The following is a 20911-nucleotide window of genomic DNA, read 5'->3' as shown; positions in this document are numbered from 1 at the left end:
TATTTGGCTGCTGTTTATGTATCGCCTGAAAACTCCAGTTGTAATGTACCGGATCTTAACTCTGTATTATATGCACATTTACTGTCTGATATTGAAAAAATATTGTAAACTAGGAGATATAATGGTGCAAGCTTTAAGGTGATTTTAATGCCCACACAAATACCTCACCAGACTATGTGTTATTTGATGAATCTAAACAACCATATGTAGTTGATAATTATTATGTAGAAGACAGTATAATGCCAAGAAATAATATTGACCCCAAACGTATTAATAATAGTGGTAGATGTTTGCTTGATCTTTGTAAAGAAACAAGCCTTATAATATTGAATGGAAGAACGATTGGTGATTTACATGGTAAACAATCATGCATAACATATAATGGATGCAGTCTTGTTGATTATACACTTGTGTCTTTTGATTTACTTAGCTTAGTTGGTTATTTTGAAATACATGACATAACGTCACTATCAAACCATTGTCCAATCAGTTGTACATTGTTAACTTTTTTCCATTCCACAAATTTTGTTAGCCAAACACAACTGGATCCCCTTCCAGGAAAATTTATTTGGTCACCTGGAGCCATAGAGTCATATGTGAAGGATATCACCAGTAAGGCCAAATAAAAATATATGTGTGGTTCCAGTAACACTACCGTCCCTACTTTTTTGGCTGAAAAATAGACTACCCTAAAGGATTTATTGTCATTTTTCATTAAGCACTGTTAAAGTCAGAATGTTGCTCCCATAGACTCAATGTAAAAAAAAACAACATAAAATTAAAAAAAATCCCTACCTACCTACGCTAACTTTTTTTCAGATGTAACTGGAACCACACATACTTTTTACTTGGCCTAACGAAAATAAAACTAAATTAGCATTATTTACCGGTGTGTAGAAATACCGCAAAGGACTTCTTAGTGCACTAAGAAGAAAGTTTTTGCACTAAGGACACTAAAACGATGTTTTAGGACCACAAAGAGCATGTATATAAGAAGATATAAGTATATAACTCATAATTTTAAAGTTTGGTACCAATAGCGTTTGTAATTTTGAAGTTAAATGACTTTTTAATCAGCGCGTGCCATTCGACACGTGACCAACGGCTTATTGCAAATTCCCAATCATCATGTCCAATCAGCGTTATCGAACAAACAATTGTCTTTTGATCGTTACTAATTGATTAGTTAATGGTAGTTGTTGAATAAACCTAACGGTTTTGCGTAGTATAATTTCAAGTTGATGAAAGAAAAGCCAATTTTGAGTTACAAATTGAGAAAAAAAAAATGCTTCTGACATTTCATTTCCTTATTTACAACACAAGAGTTTACATACTATTATACCTTGAAAGATATTTGAGAATAAAAAAAATGTGGCGTCCGTGGGGTTCTTCAAAACCCGATTACAGAAATGTTATAGAGAGACTTCAAGAGGTAGATACTATTTTATGAAATAACATACTGCTTTTTTTTATTTTTTCAAAAAGAGAATAATCATAACTGTGAACTATGACAGATACTTTTATTAATGATGTCAATGCCTTTTTTTTTTACAATTCATCATAATTTCAACATTTGAAGATGAACACCATTTTCTTTTATAATGTAATAGGCATAGTGGTTTGAGAAAACAATATATTCACAATGGTGTAGGACTTCATTTTCAAGTTAACTTTTGGTTCAATGTATACAAATCTGTTATTCTCCTCCATATGCATATTTTGTATGATTATAAAATGTAAATTAAATGTTATAAATATAACACTAATGCAGTTAAAAAATACTGTAAAAAATATATTCTTTAAAGTCATAAGAAACGAGTGACCGGTGAAAAATAATGTTCTTCCAGTTCTTGAACCAATGCATACAAACATCATAAACTTAGTCTTCTGTTCAAGAATTTTTTATTTTTTTCGCATAAATTTCGTATAATCGTCAATTTTTTTTTAATCGGTCAGTGTTGTTGTGAAAATATGGCAGATAATTAAAGTTCGTGTTTTGAAGCCGAAGTTTAACGAAAAAGCATGGAAATTGAGCACATGTTTAACATGTAAATTCAGATAATAGTTTATTTTAAGGACATCCATGCGTATTGCGATCACCGGATTTTTACGCGATGGGTCACACTGAGGTCACTTTGCATACGGAAAATATGTCGGGGGAATTGCTTCCTGGAAGGAAGCAATTAAAATAAAGTAAACTTCTTATAAATATGAATATGATTAAATTAAAGAATGTACATAAGTTTTATAATGAAAACTATCCATTGAGTTATAAAAAAACATATGCATTATTTTTTTTTTAATTTGAGGTTTCTTGTGACTTTAACAAGCTGTATTGCTTTTAAATAAAACTCTTATTATTTTAGGTTATCTTTAGTTAATCAAGTACTGTGTATCCATTAAAAGTATTTCGATTGAACAAAATTCTACAAAAAACTTGATATTAGTTATTAAAAACAAGTTGAATCGCTATTGCACGTGTAAAATGTATATTTCAAGAATAAAAAAATCGTTAACATCGCAAATTGTATTTTAATAAATAAAAAATATACGGGAGCAATTCAAATTTAAAAATATATCAAGATCAGACGATTGTGACACCATTATTAACAATACATTAAGGAATAACTGCACCGATTGTGCACTTTGATAAGCTGGTGGCCGGAACAAAATCTTTTCAAGAACACACACACGCTTTATATATTTATAAACTCAATTCGCCATACGCTGCCTTGAGCCGAGTTATGCTAGATCCACGGGAAGGGTACTATCAAACCGACACTTCAGGGTACAATTATACAAGTACTAAATGAAGGACGGGCTTGCTTGTATCTTTGCAAGTAGGCATGGCATGACGGGGTTAACATCCGACGGTCAGGTGCTGACGGCTTTCCCATTGCACGGATCTTAACGCCCATAAAAAGGAGTAAACTGTTATGTTTTAAAAATGTCATCAACTGTTATATTTTAAAACAGACAGAAATACAAAATAAACACGACAGTAACAACAAACACAGAACATTTTGATTTTGAAATATCAAATACCATATACATGTTTAATCAGTTTATAAGTGGATTATAAACGGGTCAAGGTTGAGCGAACATGAATTTCTATCGATTACACAGGTGACAATCAACTGATTGAGGCGCGTGTCGATAAAACATTAAATAACTTTCTAATTAAAAAAGATATGATTATAAAATTTGAAATTATGAAGTTTTTCAAAGTATATTTCTACATGCCATGTCCTTTGTGACAGTTGTATCATTCCATCAGGTCCTTAGTGCACATTTTTGTTCTTAGTGCACTAAGGAGGTCCTTTGCGGTATTTCTACGCATTAATTTCTACGCATTATTTACAAATAACACTTTTAAAAGCAGTGATTCAGCTGTACAATCATTAACATCAATTTTATATGAAAGCGCAAAAAAATCAGCAAAATTAGTAAACAAAATGCCCCATAGAAAAAAAATAAAATCTAAAAGAAAGCCATGGTTTTCAGACTCTTGTAATGATTTGCGCAAAACAGTTAAAAGTTATGAAAAACTGGTTAACAAATTTCCATATAATAACACTTACAGAAAATCTTTTTACTCCTGCCGCTCTAAGTATAGAAGAGCTTGTAAAAAGGCAGAAAGATCATACAAAAATAAAATATGTTCTGAAATAAGTGCAAATGTTAATAAAGACCCTAAAACATTCTGGAATCTTTTACAAAAACTAAGTAAATCTTGTAATAATGAAGATTCTGTACAGTTTGCACAAGATGAATTTATCAGCTATTTTAAAAAAACTAAACAAAACGGGCGAGAGTTTTAACCCATTTCAAGAAAAATTTCTCAAAAATTTTGAAACGTTATTTGATGATTTTCAAAAAAACAACAGGACAAATGACTTTCAGGAACACATTAAAACAAGTGAGATCGTAAAGGCAATTAAGTCCCTTAAAAATGGGAAAAGCACAGCTACTGATCTTATTTCAAATGAAATGTTGAAAAATGGAATATCAGTCTTAACAAAACCATTACAAAAGCTATTTAACTTTATTTTAAATAATGGAAGTTTTCCAAAAGTTTGGAATGAATAATTTTTAGTACTTCTACATAAAAAGGGAAGTAAAAGTGACCCTGGTAATTACAGAGGGACATCCATTACTTCGAACCTGGTATAATATTTTCAATGTACTGTAATACAAAATGTAGAATTAAATTTTCTAATGGTCTTAGCCCATCATTTGAATCTCTTTAATTTTTTTATAAACGACATACTTAAAGACTTGGAAAATATCAATGCAGATCCAGTTGTAGTTGGTGATGTTTCATTAAATGCACTTTTGTATGCCGATGATATTGTATTATTATCGGATAGCAAAGAGGGTTTGCAAAATTGTCTCAATACATTAAGTAATTATTGTTCTTCTTGGAAATTACAAGTCAATACAGAGAAATCAAAAGTAATGGTTTTAATTCAAACTGAAAGTCTTTTCTAAACGAATTTTATTATAATGGCAAATCCTTAGAGACAGTTAGTACTTATTGTTACTTGGGTATTAATATTAGATATAATGGCAGTTTTAACGTCGCCATCACTTCGCTTATGGAAAAAGATAGGAAAGCATATTTTAAAATAAAGAAAACAATAGGATTAGATAACCCTTGTAAACTTCTGGAAAAACTTTTTGATTCCTTAGTAGCCCTTATTCTCCTTTATTGTAGCGAAATCTGGGGGATTTTTTCGACATTTAAAGACAGTGATGCCTATGAAAAGTTGCATATAAAATTTATTAAAGAAATCTTGGGAGTACACTGTAAGGCCTCGAATGATGCATGTCGTTCCGAACTTGCAAGACTACCATTGAAAAATAGGATAATGTTATCTTGCATTAAATTCTGGGACCATTTAATCACTTCAGAAGGAAGTTTAGTTCACCAAATATATAATGCTACAAAAAAAAGCAACCCATGGGTTAAAAGGTTAAATATTATTATTCAAAACTTAGGTTTATCTTATTTGTCAAATGATAACCTTACTATTAAACCCCTGTTTGGTTTTATAAAACAAAGACTAATTGACCAGGGTTTTCAGGAACAACATGCAAATATTTCAGCATCTCCAAAATTAACATTTTTCCAAAGTGTTGTTATGATATTGTAATTATTATATTTATTTATGTTGGCCTAATTTGTGTTGTGTGGCCTGATAGTTGTTTACAGAATAATCTTAGAACTGTGCAGTTTAGAAATCACTGGAACAATTACAGAATGATTGGAACTTTCCAGAATGATCCCTATAAAAGATGCGTAATTTAAACTTCTACGTTATTCCAGAAACTTCCGTTATAGTTTCTAGAACTTTCCATTTATAGAATGTTCTAGAGTTTTCCGTGTCAACTATATATATATATATATATATACAGACACTAAAGTAAAAGTCTCACTCTTGGATTTGGACTTAGACATCGATAGCCATTAACATTTATAGCATTTGGATTGACATTTTTATTCTGCAAACAACATCATACTGGATTGTGACCGTAATATTCAGATTGGATTCCGAAAGATATCCGGATACAGATAAAGATAAAAGATTGGACTCATATTTTGACAGTTAAGTTGACAGTAATATTTGTGTAATACTTCTTGTAAACTTTTGTATAATAAATATTGTTAAATTTTATTATTGATGTGTGTCTTTTGTTGGCTACAATTTAAAGGCGATTTCTGGCCGTAACAGTGTTTACAAAATGAGTGAACGGGCAGGTTGCTTTAAAAAATAGATCAGATCGATCATCATTATGTAAATTAAGAGTTAGTGCTCATAACCTTGCCATTGAAAGAGGAAGATATTTAAAAGTACCCAGAGATCAAAGAATTTGTGAAATCTGTAAAAGTGGCGAAATTGAAAATGAACAGCACATGCTGCTACACTGCAGAGGTTACTCCAGTATTAGAGAGACTTTTGTATTAAAAATGTTCAAAATTACAGGAAACAGTATATCCACATTGTGCGATAAAAATAAAATAAATCTTATACTTAATAATACACCTTATACGGCACTAAAATTATCTTCCTCTTTCGTAACAAATTGTTTAAATGCAAGAAGTAATCTATTGTAATAGATTTTCATTATACCTTTAATCGTTTATTCACATATAAATAATTGTCAATCATAACATGTATATAACTGTTGTCCCCCTGCTCACCATGGGGAGGTGGAAGAAGGCCTACAAGATACATCTCCAGACTTTTTCCTTGACCGTACCCATAGTTCTTTAGCCTCTGTCTTTCGGACATCTGCCACATGATTATGCTCGTTCTGTGTTTTGACGTTAGAATCCGTGGTGACTCTGGCTTTACATGATTTTATGGTACATTTGTAGGATATGTTGTTATGTTTCAGGACACTAACCTTCCAATATGTATGGCCCTCTTTGGCTCGTTTCAGTGTGCAATATGTCCATCGTGTTACAACGAAGTTCCAGAACAATATGAATCAAAATCAACATAAATGAACAACATTTATAACCAGATTTTACCAATGGTATTATATAGTATAGTACATGTACAAGTATTAACGTACCTGTAAATCTAATTAGAGCAAATATAAAATCGGCGCAAATGAAAAAATGAAATAGGCGCAAATGAAAGAATGAATATTTTCAAAATCGGCGCAAATGTCATACGCCCAACCAAACTTATTTACTGCAGCATGTAAACAGACGTATTTGGACAGAGTTTATATCTTTTGCGTTTGCTATGGTTCATTTTCTAAATTTATTATCACATGAAGAACACGTTTGATCAATATATTTATTGACAAAAACTAGTTCAATATGATAATAAATTTTTACTACATGCAACCAATATAAATAAGAAGATGTGGTATGATTGGCGATATGAGACAACTCTTCACAAGAGACAAAATGACACAGAAATAAATAACCATAAGTCACCCTACGGCCTTCAACAGTGAGTAAAGCACATACCACATTGTTATTATTTTATAAATTATTTCATGCAATAAACAAAAATATGTTAAACAGACAATTCGGTAAAAAAAACATTTGACTCTTTTATTTTTTTGAAAATGAAACTTAATTTGACTTAAGTTCGTTAAATAATTTCTAACCTTCTTTTTCTTTTAGAAAAAACCCAGTGTCGAACAATAACAAACAAATTAGTACCATATGAGGCCGTTGTAAACGGATATCAAACTGGTTGAAAACTAGTGGTTTTGATAAATCCCAAGGATGCCTCATGATCTTTTTTCAATTCAATCGTAATTCGTACTATGTTTATTTTATTTATTTATTTATTATATAAAGCATTAATTAAAAAGTGGAAAAGTAATCATCATGATTTATATTTTTTTACTCATATTTTTAGTGAAACCATTTGTATAAAATAATGAATAAATTTTATTTTTTTATTGTGTCACAAACTCGCATCTTTGTCTGAATTAAAATAAAAACAAAACACTTATAAATAAATGTATTCCTTTTTTTGTCTTCGTGTCTCTTACATAAACATTTTAACAAACTGACCACACTCTAACTTATTAGTCATTTAGTTGGCGCACATCAAAGTCGTGCACCTATGGCAAATAGCTTTATCGGGAAATAAATAAAGCAAACTTATTTGGCCTTTAAATCATTTGATGTTAATTTCATTTTTGTTTCCTAATTAAAGTTCTTCTTCATTATCAGAATGCAACATCTGATTCAAATGATCTATATACATTTTAATATTATCACTATCCACATTGCCTTTTAACCAGAATTTAAAATCTTCTTTTATATGATTCAAACAAAACATAATCGGACAATTTGGAAAAGTATCTCGAATAGCCCTTTTTAAACCAATGAATTGTCTTTCAGAATCATTTTCAGGATTTTGACCGGGCTTTAGATATTTTTGTGAATTTTATAGTAATATATTTATTTTTTTTCTTTATATCGTATTATTTGTCATTTAAATGTCAATTGACAGACTTTGACCAGGCTTTTTATATTTTTGTGAATTTTAATTCAAAGTTGAAAATTTCACTTCAATATTTGTGTACAAGGGGGTCTTCCGGTCAACTTTTTGCCCTTTTATAGTAATACATTTCTTTCTTTCTTTATACCATATTATTTGTCATTTAAATGTCTTTAAGAGTCAATTTACAGACTTTGACCGGGATTTTTATATTTTTGTGAATTTTAATTCAAAGTTGAAAACTTCACTTCAATATTTTTGTACAAGGGGGTCTTCCGGTCAACTTTTTGTCCTTTTATAGTAATATATTTATTTTTTTCTTTATATAATATTATTTGTCATTTAAATGTCTTTAAGAGTCAATTTACAGACTTTGACCGGGATTTTTATATTTTTGTGAATTTTAATTCAAAGTTGAAAATTTCACTTCAATATTTGTGTACAAGGGGGACTTCCGGTCAACTTTTTGCCCTTTTATAGTAATACATTTTTTCTTTTCTTTATATCATATTATTTGTCATTTAAATGTCTTTAAGAGTCAATTTACAGACTTTGACCGGGATTTTTATATTTTTGTGAATTTTAATTCAAAGTTGAAAACTTCACTTCAATATTTTTGTACAAGGGGGTCTTCCGGTCAACTTTTTGTCCTTTTATAGTAATATATTTATTTTTTTCTTTATATAATATTATTTGTCATTTAAATGTCTTTAAGAGTCAATTTACAGACTTTGACCGGGTTATATGCTTTTTCGTGAATTTAAGTTATAATGTTCAAAAATGTGTTGCCAGAGTCGCACTAAGAAAGCCTTCCGGTCAACTTTTCGGTAAAAATGCATATTAAAATATATATTTTTTTTATTTTATCTTATAGACTATTATATTAGCTTTCAAAATCAGTTTTATTTATTAATTTAGCTTTAGCGGTTCCAAAGATATTAGTTATAATACACTAATTTTTCATTTCCGCGTTTTAGACCCTCCCGTGATTGAGCACAGGCACTTGTCTAGGATTTTTATCCCCCGGCTATAAACCTTAATATAACATGTTCAAGTTATATTAAGGTAGATATAGGGGGAAATCTGAGACAAGTGCCGGTGTGACTGAGGTTTTTAAAAGTATTCAACAAACATTACTAAAGCCAAAATACTACCATTTGTATTATGGTAGAGATTACAAATAGAAAAAAAATATCTTCAATAGAAACCCTTCAAAATTTTTACAGAATTTGCCAGTAAAGATGACATTTGACCTCAATTTAAACAAATATGACCATATTGCATTAAAGTGTTGCACGACTCGTGTGTAAATTGTAGCATGGGTCTTGACTGGTTGATTACTCGATAAGTCTACACTAGTGCAGGCAATCTGTATTTCAGTCCTTCCGTGACTGTTATTAAGATACGAACGTATTGGTATTTAGACGGTGTTTTTTTGAAGGGAGATAACCTTTTAACGCTCAAACAAAGAAGTGGACATGGCGTCAGATATTTTAATTAACCCTTCTGTGCTTAAAAAATGGTAACCATATGAATATTAATGTTTGTTCATAATGACCAGCATTGTCCAATCCTTTAATTGACACCCGTAAACGCTTTTTTTAAATGCAAGATGCAATTTTTTTTATTATAACCAATTTATGGCCATTTATGACGAACCTATAAATAGAGTATCAACATATACTGGGTTATCGAGACCTATTTACGGAAAGGACTTAGAACTTGTATGAGAAAGAGAGAGTGGTGTTGTGACTCTGACTTTGTCTGTACCAATAATTTCTTATACCTATACCAAACCTATTGCAACTAAAATTTTCAATTACAAACGCGTTTTGCAGGATCTCGATATTGACGACTTCAAGTCTAAACCTCCTGATTGCACTTGTGCTAGTTCCCAATTCACATATAATCCCGCTGGCCACGTTATTACCGGTGACCTTAACATTGTTAATAACACTTCTCTACGAAACGTGTTATCGAAAGGTCCGAAATATCGTGAGCCTAAATCCATCAATTGGAAATACAACTTTAAAATTTTGATGGATTCAGTCGAGGATTATGCCAGGCAATGGGCTAAGCGCGAGAAGGAAGACGTAGACACTCTATCCGAATGGATAAAGGCAGTGAGGTCCTTAATACAAATCAGAATTAAGAAACTGAATGGGTCCATCAATGCCCATGCTACGTCAATTTTTAAAGACCCAAATGTTGCTAAACACCTATCCGACCTCCATGATAAATATGTTGTTGTCCCTGCAGACAAAGCCCCAAATAACATCGTTTTTGTCTGTAAAAGTCATTACATCAATTGCTTGATAAACGAATTAGGTATAGACAATTCACTTGGAAACTCAACATATACCCTCACGACACTTACCAAAGAGGAAATCCTGGATAATCATAGGTCTGTTCTTTGTTCCTTTGGTATTTCAACCAAAGATGAAGAACTGGATCTTCCATCACTGTATTGGATACCTAAACTACATAAGTGTCCTTACAAACAGCGGTATATTGCTGGGTCTTCCAAGTGCTCCACAAAACCTCTTTCTAAATTATTAACATCCATTTTATCAGCAATCAAAGACGGGCTTCAAAGTTATTGTGAAACTGCCTATTCAAGAGGTGGCGTGAATCAGATGTGGATACTTAAAAATTCCAAAGATCTTTTAGAGTACATACAATCTAACTCTCTTTCATCTTGTAACAGTATTAAAACATTTGACTTCTCTACTCTTTACACAAGTATTCCACATTCCAAACTTAAAGACAAATTAAAAGAGTTGGTATTACTTTGCTTCATAAAAAAGAATGGCCAACGTAGATACAAGTATCTTGTCTTAGGGAGGGATAAATCCTACTTTGTAAAGAATCACTCTGATTCAAACAAAAAATTCTCTGAAACCGATATTATCAAGATGCTTGATTTCTTGATTGACAACATATTTGTTACGTTCGGAGGACGTGTTTTTCAACAGACTGTCGGCATACCAATGGGAACAAACTGTGCCCCTCTACTTGCTGACTTGTTTCTTTATTATTATGAGGCTGACTTCATGCAGGAACTTCTTAGGAAGAAAGATAAGAAGTTAGCAATATCCTTTAACTCTACTTTCCGCTATATAGATGACGTTCTTTCACTAAACAATTCAAAATTTGGTGACTATGTGGAACGCATCTATCCCATCGAATTGGAGATAAAGGATACTACAGATACAGTTAAGTCAGCTTCATATCTTGACTTACATCTAGAAATTGACAATGAGGGTCGGTTGAAGACAAAACTTTACGACAAAAGAGATGATTTCAGCTTTCCAATTGTGAACTTTCCATTTCTAAGTAGCAACATTCCAGCAGCACCTGCATACGGGGTATATATCTCTCAATCGATACGATATTCCCGTGCTTGCATTTCCTATCATGATTTTCTTGATAGAGGGTTACTGCTCACAAGGAAGCTATTAAATCAAGAGTTCCAAATGGTGAAGTTGAAATCATCCCTTCGTAAATTTTACGGACGCCATCACGAGTTGGTTGACCGTTATGGAATAACCATTTCACAAATGATATCGGATATGTTCCTCACGTCGTAACTACAATCTCCTTCCCTTTCATGAATTTGACCTACCGAATTAGACTATTTACCGGATTTGTAATCACATAAGCAACACGACGGGTGCCGCATGTGGAGCAGGATCTGCTTACCCTTCCGGAGCACCTGAGATCACCCCTAGTTTTTGGTGGGGTTCGTGTTGTTTATTCTTTAGTTTTCTATGTTGTGTCATGTGTACTATTGTTTTTCTGTTTGTCTTTTTCATTTTTAGCCATGGCGTTGTCAGTTTGTTTTAGATTTATGAGTTTGACTGTCCCTTTGGTATCTTTCGTCCCTCTTTTATAACTTAGAAATGATTTACAGAAAGCAGGTAAGTTAATAAAGATCATTATAAAAATTGGTGTGTACATCCAACATGGCGACCATTCAATCGGAACAACTCGGCCTTTCTGGTTGCACGAAGAAATAATCGGAACAACTCGGCCTTTCTGGTTGCACGAAGAAATAACCTCGTATGCATTAGGCGGAGGAATCATTGTCCGGAAAATTTTCCGATTCGATTCAAAATTATATTTTTTCGACTGGACTGGTACATTTTTTTTACCACTACTGATTTAACTTGCTCCTGTCCGGAAAATTTTCCAATCCGATTGAATTTTATATTTTTTCGACTGGAATGGTACAAATTTTTTACCATTACTTATTTACTTTGCTCCTTCTTTCGCGCCAAAATATTTGGCAGAGTTAAAGTTCTTGATTACTGTGATATGTAACCAAATTATAGCGCCACCTGGAGGATAGAACTTCTTTGTGTCGCGGATCACTACAATTCCGGCCAACAATTTAAGAAGAATTTCTCCGTAGTGCATACGAGGCTATTGTACTGCGTAGCGAGAATGGCCGAGTAGTTACGATTGTACTGCGTAGCGAGAATGGCCGAGTACAATCGTAACTACTCGGCCATTCTCGCTACGCAGTACAATAGTTATTTCTTCGTGCAACCAGAAAGGCCGAGTTGTTCCGATTGTGGCCGAGTAGTTACGATTGGGCGACCATTGAGGAAGACTGAATGGGCAGAATAAAAGAAAGATTGTATATTCAATGCAAAGGGAAATGCTATGAAAATAAACTAGTATTAAATAGTTTACTGTATAGACAAGAGAAGATTGTCTAATTATTGTTTTTCAGAAAGGTTTTGAAAAGTTAACAAATACATCAAAGCAATGCAATTACTCCAATCACCAATTACTTTTCTTAACGATTTACTCAATATTGAATAAAAACGTAATTTAGAATTTTGACATATTTGATATAAACTTAATAAAAAAATGTTGAATAAACTTGATTGTTTTATAATAAAAATAAAAAAGCTTCTGAATGTATTATTCGTATGTGTGTTGTCATATTAAAATTGTCAAGGCCCTAGAAAGGTGAGTATTTTCTAAAGTATATATATTTTTAACATACACAAATGTACTATTTATTAGAAGGTGTATGAAATATATAAAGAACAAATGTGAAGTTGAGTTGATATTTTATTAAAAGAAAAAAAAATTGTACAGGAAGAATAAAGTAATTATTTTCATAAATAATTAATATCAATGAAGACATTCATTTCACTAATTGGATTATATTTTACTTATTTATTTCTTATTTCATTTTATTTGTATTAAATTTTATACTTAATTTACTCAAAAATAAAAAATAATAGTAATAAATGGAAACACAGTTATTATTCTTAGTATTTACGTTTTTTTTTTATTGCTATGTACATCAAATAAGTTTTAATAGAGAAATATTTTGTGCCAATTAGATGATTTTTAATTGTGATAATGAGGTCCCAATAAACAAAATATTTATTACCTCTCAGTTCTATTATATTGTTAATCGAGTTGTTGTTTACTGACACATGCCCAATAATAATTAATCATTAAATGATAATGAAATAATTTTACGATATGGACACTCTGTACTAAATGTTCTGTACAATGTAAAAGGGTAATAAGCTTCATTGTTTCACCAGAGACATATAATACATGTATTATATGTCTCTGGTTTCACTAAGAATTTCTAATAATTATTTTTTCTTCAGAAAATAAAAATTGAAAAAAAAAGATTATTTAAACTAATTTGATATGAGTTTTTCTGTTTAATAAAATACTTTCTTTTGGCAAAATTCTATTTTAAAAGATAAAAACATGTAAGAACTTCTGGATTATTAACACTTTTACTGTTAAAGAGTATTTCTTCTTCTCGAACAAAATACATTTCACGTGGAGTCGTGGAGTCATTATGAAAATATTTCAGTTCGTATGTGCTGTCCTTGGTCTTTTCCTTTTTTTAGAATTAAGTTTAGAATCTTACTTGCCTCGTATCTAAACTAGCATCTACAAAATGATCTAGAAATTGACAATGAGGATTGGTTAAAAACAAAACTTTACGACAAAAGAGATAATTTCAGCTTTCCAATTGTGATAGAGGGTTAATGCTCACAAGAAAGCTATTAATCAAGAGTTCCAAATGGTGAAGTTGAAATAATCATTTCATAAATTTTACCGATGCCATCACAAGTTGGTTGACCGTATCACAAATGATATCGGATATGTTCTGCTTACCCTTCCGGTGCACCCGAGATCACCCCTGGTTTTCGATAGGGTTCGTGTTGCTTATTCTTTAGTTTTCTATGTTCTGTCATGTGTTCTGTTTGTCTTTTTCATTTTTAGCCAGGTGTTGTCAGTTTATTTTTGATTTATGAGTTTGACTGTCACTCTTGCATCTTTCGTCCCTCTTTTACTACATTCTTTCTTACAAATTGTTTAGAAATAATACCCAAACATGATAATTTTCAGAAAACGGAGACAAATTCATTTTTCAGAATTTATTTTCACATTGAAATTCGTTCAAGGCTTATATTACTGGACAAGAACGATTGTAATGAGAAATTAATCCTTGCTAAATCTCTGGAAACACTCCTCGTAGTGGACCGACAAGGACGCCACATTTTGCAATAAATTATATCTATTTATATGTCTTATCCTATAACAGATAAGCCCTTGTCTTGTGCATGGTATCTTAGTATTTTCAAAGTGGCTTGGTTTATCTCCATTTTTATATTTAAAAAACTGAAAATATATTACACAGATATTTTATTTTTAAGTAGAAATTACAATTTTATAATACTTTTTTTCAATATCTAAAATTGAAACAATAATTATTTAAAACAGTAAACTATTCCATATTTTCTTGAAAAGGGCCTCAATTTTTTCATTGTCTTGACTTCACTACTATGGCATCTTGAGGGCTCGTAAAAAATCTTTCTTTTAATCATCCATTGATTTCATTTGTCGCCATCTTGGATGTGCACACCAATATTTATAAATTTATAATGATCTTTAGTAACTTACCTGCTTACTGTAAATCGTTTTTAAGTAATAAAATACACTTGTAATATATTTTTATTTAATAATCAATGTTTAAAAGTCACCAACATGTGTTAATATAAAAATTTGAAGTGTTATTCGGTCATTACAAGTGTTATTCGGATAATAACAGTGTTATTTGGTCATTCGTGTTACCCAGTGTATGCTGTGTGTTTTTTTTATGTAACATCTGTATAAAACATGCAATGTGAATAAATCGTGACTGTCATTTTCTTCAAAGATGGTGTTTAGTTATGAATTATAATAGCATTATTTGCATTAATAAAAACTTCACAATAATTTCTGAATTTACAGAAGTTTTGTCGAGCCTAAGCTTGTAAGCTTGACATAGGGATAGTGATCAGGCTACAGCTGTGGCAGCATTAGCTAACTTCTTAAAAGCTTTATATTTAAGAAGGCGTAATACCTGGATGCTTCATACTTTGTATATAGATGCCTCATGTTACAAAGTTTCCATCAGTCACATGTCCAATGTCCTTGACCTCATTTTCATGGTTCAGTGACTACTTGAAAAAAAAAATTAAGATTGTTTGTAATGTTGAATTCTCTCTTATTATAAGTAATAGGATAACTATATATATATATGGTACATGTAAATGTATGTGCGTACCTTGTAAAGTCCTCATGCCCATCAGAGAGATTTCACTTGACCTCAACCTCATTTCATAGATCAGTGAACAAGGTTAAGATTTGGTGGTCAAGTCCATATCTCAGATACTATATATACATGATATAAGCAATATTACTAGGTCTAGTATATTCGATGTATGGAAGGACTGTAAGGTGTACATGTCCAACTGGCAGGTGTCATCTGACCTTGACCTCATTCGCATGGTTTAATTGTTATTGTTAAGTTTTTGTGTTTTGGTCTGTTTTTATACGACCGCAAAATCGTATAATGCTTTCATGTTGTTGTCGTCGTCTGCATCGTTGTCCTAAAACGGGTTTAGTTTCCGGAAAATAACTTTAGTTTTAGTGAATGGATATTTACAATTTTTTACTAGAAGATTCAATATCACTAAAAGGAAGGTTGGGATTGATTTTGGGGTTATGGTCCCAATAGTTTGGAATTAGGGGCCAAAAAGGGGGCCCAAAACAAGCATTTTCAGTTTTTAAACAATAACTTGTGTGTAAGTGTAAGAATCTCTCTGAAATTATACCACAAATTTCCATACCAAAGAGGAATAGTTAGTATTGATTTTGGGGGTTATGGTCTCAAAATATTTTGGAATTAGGGGCAAAAAAGGAGAAAAACTAGGTTTTTCTGGTCAATGGACAATTAAGACAATTTAAAAGCAGTGTAAGGGAGGTAATTCATAAACATTTAACATACAATGTTGGGTATGTTCAGGTTTTGGACTAATTGAAAAAGGGGGGGGGGGTAGTAGTTTGCAATGTTTTTTTTCAAATTTCAAATTTTTGAAAAGTTTGAAGAAGGAATCTTTAATTGATTTGTAAGATCTTGACATTTGTTATGTGTAAGAAACCCATATAATGTAAAAAATTTGATCACAATCCAAATTCAGAGCTGTATCAAGCTTGAATGTTTTGTCCATACTTGCCCCAACTGTTCAGGGTTCGACCTCTGGGGTTGTATAAAGCTGCACCCTGCGGAGCACCTGGTTCTTATCTGTACACATGCAATAGGTCTACTATATTCAGGGTATGGAGTGATTGTAATGTGTACATGTCTAGCTGACAGATGTCATCTGACCTTGACCTCATTTCATGGTTCAGTTGTGAAATGTAAGTTTTTGAGTTTTGGTCTGTTTTTCTAATACTTTATGCAATGCTATATTTTGTATATTTGGTGTATGGAAATATTTTATGATTTATATGTCAGTAGCTCGTTTTATTTGACCTTGACCTGATTTTCATGATTCATTGCTCAGTGTTAAGTTTTTATACCAGCGCATCATATGATGCTATCATGTTGTCGTCGTCTGCGTTGTCCAAAGACGCATTCAGTTTTCGGACAATAACTTTAGTTTTAGTGAATGGATCTTTATAAATTTTTACCAGAAGGTTCAATACCCCTAAAGGAAGGTTGTGATTGATTGGTTATGGACCCATTAGTTTTGGAATTAGGGGCCATAAAATGGGCCAAAAATAAGCATTTTTTAGTTTTCAAACACTAACTTATGTTTAAGTGTATGAATCTCTCTGAAATTATACCATGAGTTTCCATACCATGAAGGGATAGTTAGTATTGACTTTGGGGAGTTATGGCTCAATTTGTTTTGGAATTAGGGGCAAAAAAGGGGAAAAACTAGGTTTTTCTGGTCAATGGACAGTTAAGACAATTTAAAAACAGTGTAAGGGAGGTAATTCAAAAACATTTAACATACAATGTTGGGTATGTTTCAGGGATGATTCTACTATACAGTTTAGGGCCGCTTAACAGCCCTTAAATCGGCCAGCGGCCCAAAAAAATGTTTGTAAATATAAATTTCCAATTCAGGAAAATAAAACAAAAATCGGTATTTCCGGAAAAGTTTCTGTCACCTATTACGACAACTATAATTTTTCATAGTTTGTCGTCAAGGTGGCAGAAACCAGTTATTTTACAATAAATCTTTAGAATTTCATGGATTTATGATTTTATTTTCTTGAAAATTAATTCAAGCTTATATACAAATAAACTGTATGGATTCAAGGAACTAAGATGTGTGCGTGCTTGTGTAAATATATAGAAAACCTTTAAATTTGGGTGTCTGTCCAGCATGGAGATTTAAAAATTTATAAATGCATTGCAAATATGGCAAAAAATGTGATGCTCTGATACCAATCTAATCCTCACCTGCAGAATCCTGCTAAAAGCCGAGAAGAATTTTAGCCAAAATTCAAGAGAGAAAGGATATTCAGTGAATTAGAGCCTTGTCCGAACCTATCCTTACCATCAAAATCTCAAGATATTTTTGTTTACATAAAACTGAATACATAAAAGCCTAGAATTTACATTCATTTATTTTTTCAGTCCACATGATGCAATTATATACCTCAATCCTTAACTATAACAAAATTTCTGCGTGGGACACATGTTCTGGTACACCAAAACTGGTACCTGCCACCCAAAATGTAGTAAAATCCGGATAAGAATGCTGACTATGATCGCATTTTATTAACAACGATTTAATTTTGTCAACATGAGATAAACAATTTAAGCGGGCGGATTCAATTGAAGTTAAAATGTTATGAGAGTATTTGGTCTCGTAAAAGTAGATCGCTCAGCAGGTTGATCAAAAATATGCCTTTTGTCAAAATGGGTGTCAGAACAGACCTCGGCAAAGAGCAAATTTGACATAACATTGATGAATGAATTTGAATGGTAAAAGCAGATCGCCCAGCAGAGCCGATTAAAACTTGTTTTGTAAAAGAAATTATTTTATATTTTGCTCTTTTTTCCGCAAAAGACAAAAAGTTTGAGCGTTTTTGAAAATAATGTTGATGATAGACCATTCATAAAATGACACCCCTCCCTGAAATACGATGTCATCATTATGGAACTGTTTCAAAAGATACATGTATGAAAATGATCCAAATAATTTTAAAGTTCACTGGTTCAATTGCTTTAAATATCTTATCAATTAAGTATATATGTATATATACTTTTGTAATTGCTTTTTCTGAATTCAACAATTGGCCAGTTCTATTTAAAATACATTTAAATTTTTTTCACTGGTTAATATGGCAAGCCGTTTTGCTATTTAATCTAACATCAAGATATCTCATAAACTTTATAAGATATCTTATATAATAGTTCATTAGATATTTGATAAAGTTTGAAAGATATCTTATAAAGTTTATAAGATATCTTATAAAGTTTATAAGATATCTTATAAAGTTTATAAGATATCTTATATAGTTCACGAGATATCTGAAATAATTTAGATGTCTTATACATGTAGTTTATAAGATATCTCATATAATTTTCTTAATATGATATCCAATGAATTATATAAGATATCTTATACAAAACATATTTATAAGATATTTCATATATTTTAAGATATCTTAAATAAATCTTATATATTATATGAGATATCGTATATATTATGAGATATCGTATATATTATGAGATAATTTGAAATTCGAATAAATAGCTAAACGGCCTGCCATAGGTTTATGTTAGCTGGTACTTGTGGTATATATGTTTTTTGTAATAGGCCTCGTTTACCAAAGTTAAGATGATAGTGCATTATATGCAATGATATTCATGTATTACAACTTCCCTGGTCTGAATCCAATAATTTCTTCAATCAGTGTACAGAAGAAATTAACTTAATATTCATTTTCCGTTTTTACAGGAAAATGATATTATTTCGTCTTAGATTGTATGCATAAAAAATTCCCAATTTGATATTCAAGGGACCCATTTGTAAACACCCCTGATGTTTGGATATACCTCCCTTACACTACTTGTAAAATGTGTATAAAAAAATGTCAGGTTTTGGACTAATTGCCAAATAAAGGGGTGGTAGTAGTTTTCAATTATTTTTTTTCCAAATTTCTAAAATTTCAAATTTTTGAAAAGTTTGAAGACGAAATCTTTAATTGCACAATATTTTGCAATAGATTTGACATTATTTTTGTGTTAGAAACCCATATTATGTCAAAAATTTTATCACAATCCAAATTCAGAGCTGTATCAAGCTTGAATGTTGTGTCCATACTTGCCCTAACTGTTCAGGGTTCGACCTCTGGGGTCATATAAAGCTGCCCCCTGTGGAGCATCTGGTTGTGTTTTGGTCTGTTTTTCTTAAACTATTAGCAATAGGTCAACTTTATTTGTTGTATTGAAGAATTGTTAGCTGTACATGTCTGCCTCGCATGGTTCATCTTACCTTGACCTCATTTTCATGGTTCATTGGTCAATGTTTAGTTTTCTTGGTTAATGCTAAGTTTATGTGACAGTTGTGATAAAGCTTTATATTTAGGACTATAAACACAATATCAATAATAGAAGGGGAGACATTTCAGCCTATGCACTCTTGTGTTCGTACCTGCACAATGCGTATACATGTATTAATTTATTATCTAGAATTAGATTTTTAGATAATATTATTTGAAATAATATGTTAAATGTATACTTTTTAGCATTGGTGGGAGTGAACAGACATTCATAGAAGCAATTGAGAATGCTGCCAATGTTAATACACGCCTGTGCATAGAAAGGAAAATGAGATTGCCTTTTCTTGACTCCCAGACTGGTGTGGCACAGAATCATACAGCTTTATGGCATCCATATAAAGATAGACAACAAGGTAAGTATTTCATACGGAAGACAATTTAATAAAATTAACTTCATCAGTTTATTTTAGAAACAATATGTGACAGGTCCAATAAATTTGGGATGATATCTCTGTTAAAGGTGTCCCTCTACCAGTATCTTCAATCTTTGCAAACATTTGATCATGAAAGCAGGTGAGAAAGAAGAAATCTAAAAAAATGGATGAAAACAGAGCATGTAGAGGTGTGTGTGGTGTGTGATGTTTAACAATGTTGGCATAGGTTAAATGAACCCTTTTATTCATATCCATATTAATTACTGGTATGTTTATTAACAGCTTGCATATTATTTCATAATTGCAACTTTTCACAGGACAATGTAAAGGCCAATTATACAGTTACCCTGTCAAGAGGTGGAAAAAGAAAAAACGATTGGCTTTTATGAATGCAGAATGCAAAAAGACTTCAGACATCGAGACTGGAGAAGCTGGTAATACTTTAATACACTGTAAAAGAATATGTGTTGCATTTTTTAAAATCTTTTTTTAGATTTCAGTGGAAAGATTGTGCTCTTAAAAATAAATGTATCAATTTATATCACTTTTAAAATTTAAAATTGAAATAAATTTCAAAAACTTGAATTTAAATCATTTATCAAAAATATTAAATCGTACACTTTAAGTTGGTCATTGGTGATATCTTTCCGATGCTGT

The 20911-nt window shown here is 31.5% G+C and overlaps 1 protein-coding gene across 2 annotated transcripts in view; it reads left to right on the top strand.

The window, feature by feature from the left end:
• Positions 1-9366: 9366 nt before the first annotated feature.
• Positions 9367-20911, top strand: part of LOC143079202 (zinc finger protein ubi-d4 B-like) — a 46557-nt gene continuing 35012 nt past the window's right edge. For both annotated transcript variants that reach the window (XM_076254438.1, XM_076254432.1), the window contains exons 1-3: positions 9367-9501; positions 20067-20233; positions 20572-20688. In XM_076254438.1, the coding sequence (XP_076110553.1) occupies positions 9458-9501; positions 20067-20233; positions 20572-20688 (328 nt within the window). In that variant the 5' untranslated portion in view covers positions 9367-9457. The remainder of the gene's footprint in view (positions 9502-20066; positions 20234-20571; positions 20689-20911) is intronic.

The sequence above is a fragment of the Mytilus galloprovincialis genome, chromosome 1, assembly GCF_965363235.1.
Source record: "Mytilus galloprovincialis chromosome 1, xbMytGall1.hap1.1, whole genome shotgun sequence".
Lineage (NCBI taxonomy): Eukaryota > Metazoa > Mollusca > Bivalvia > Mytilida > Mytilidae > Mytilus > Mytilus galloprovincialis.
This window is presented reverse-complemented; position numbering and strand designations above follow the sequence as displayed.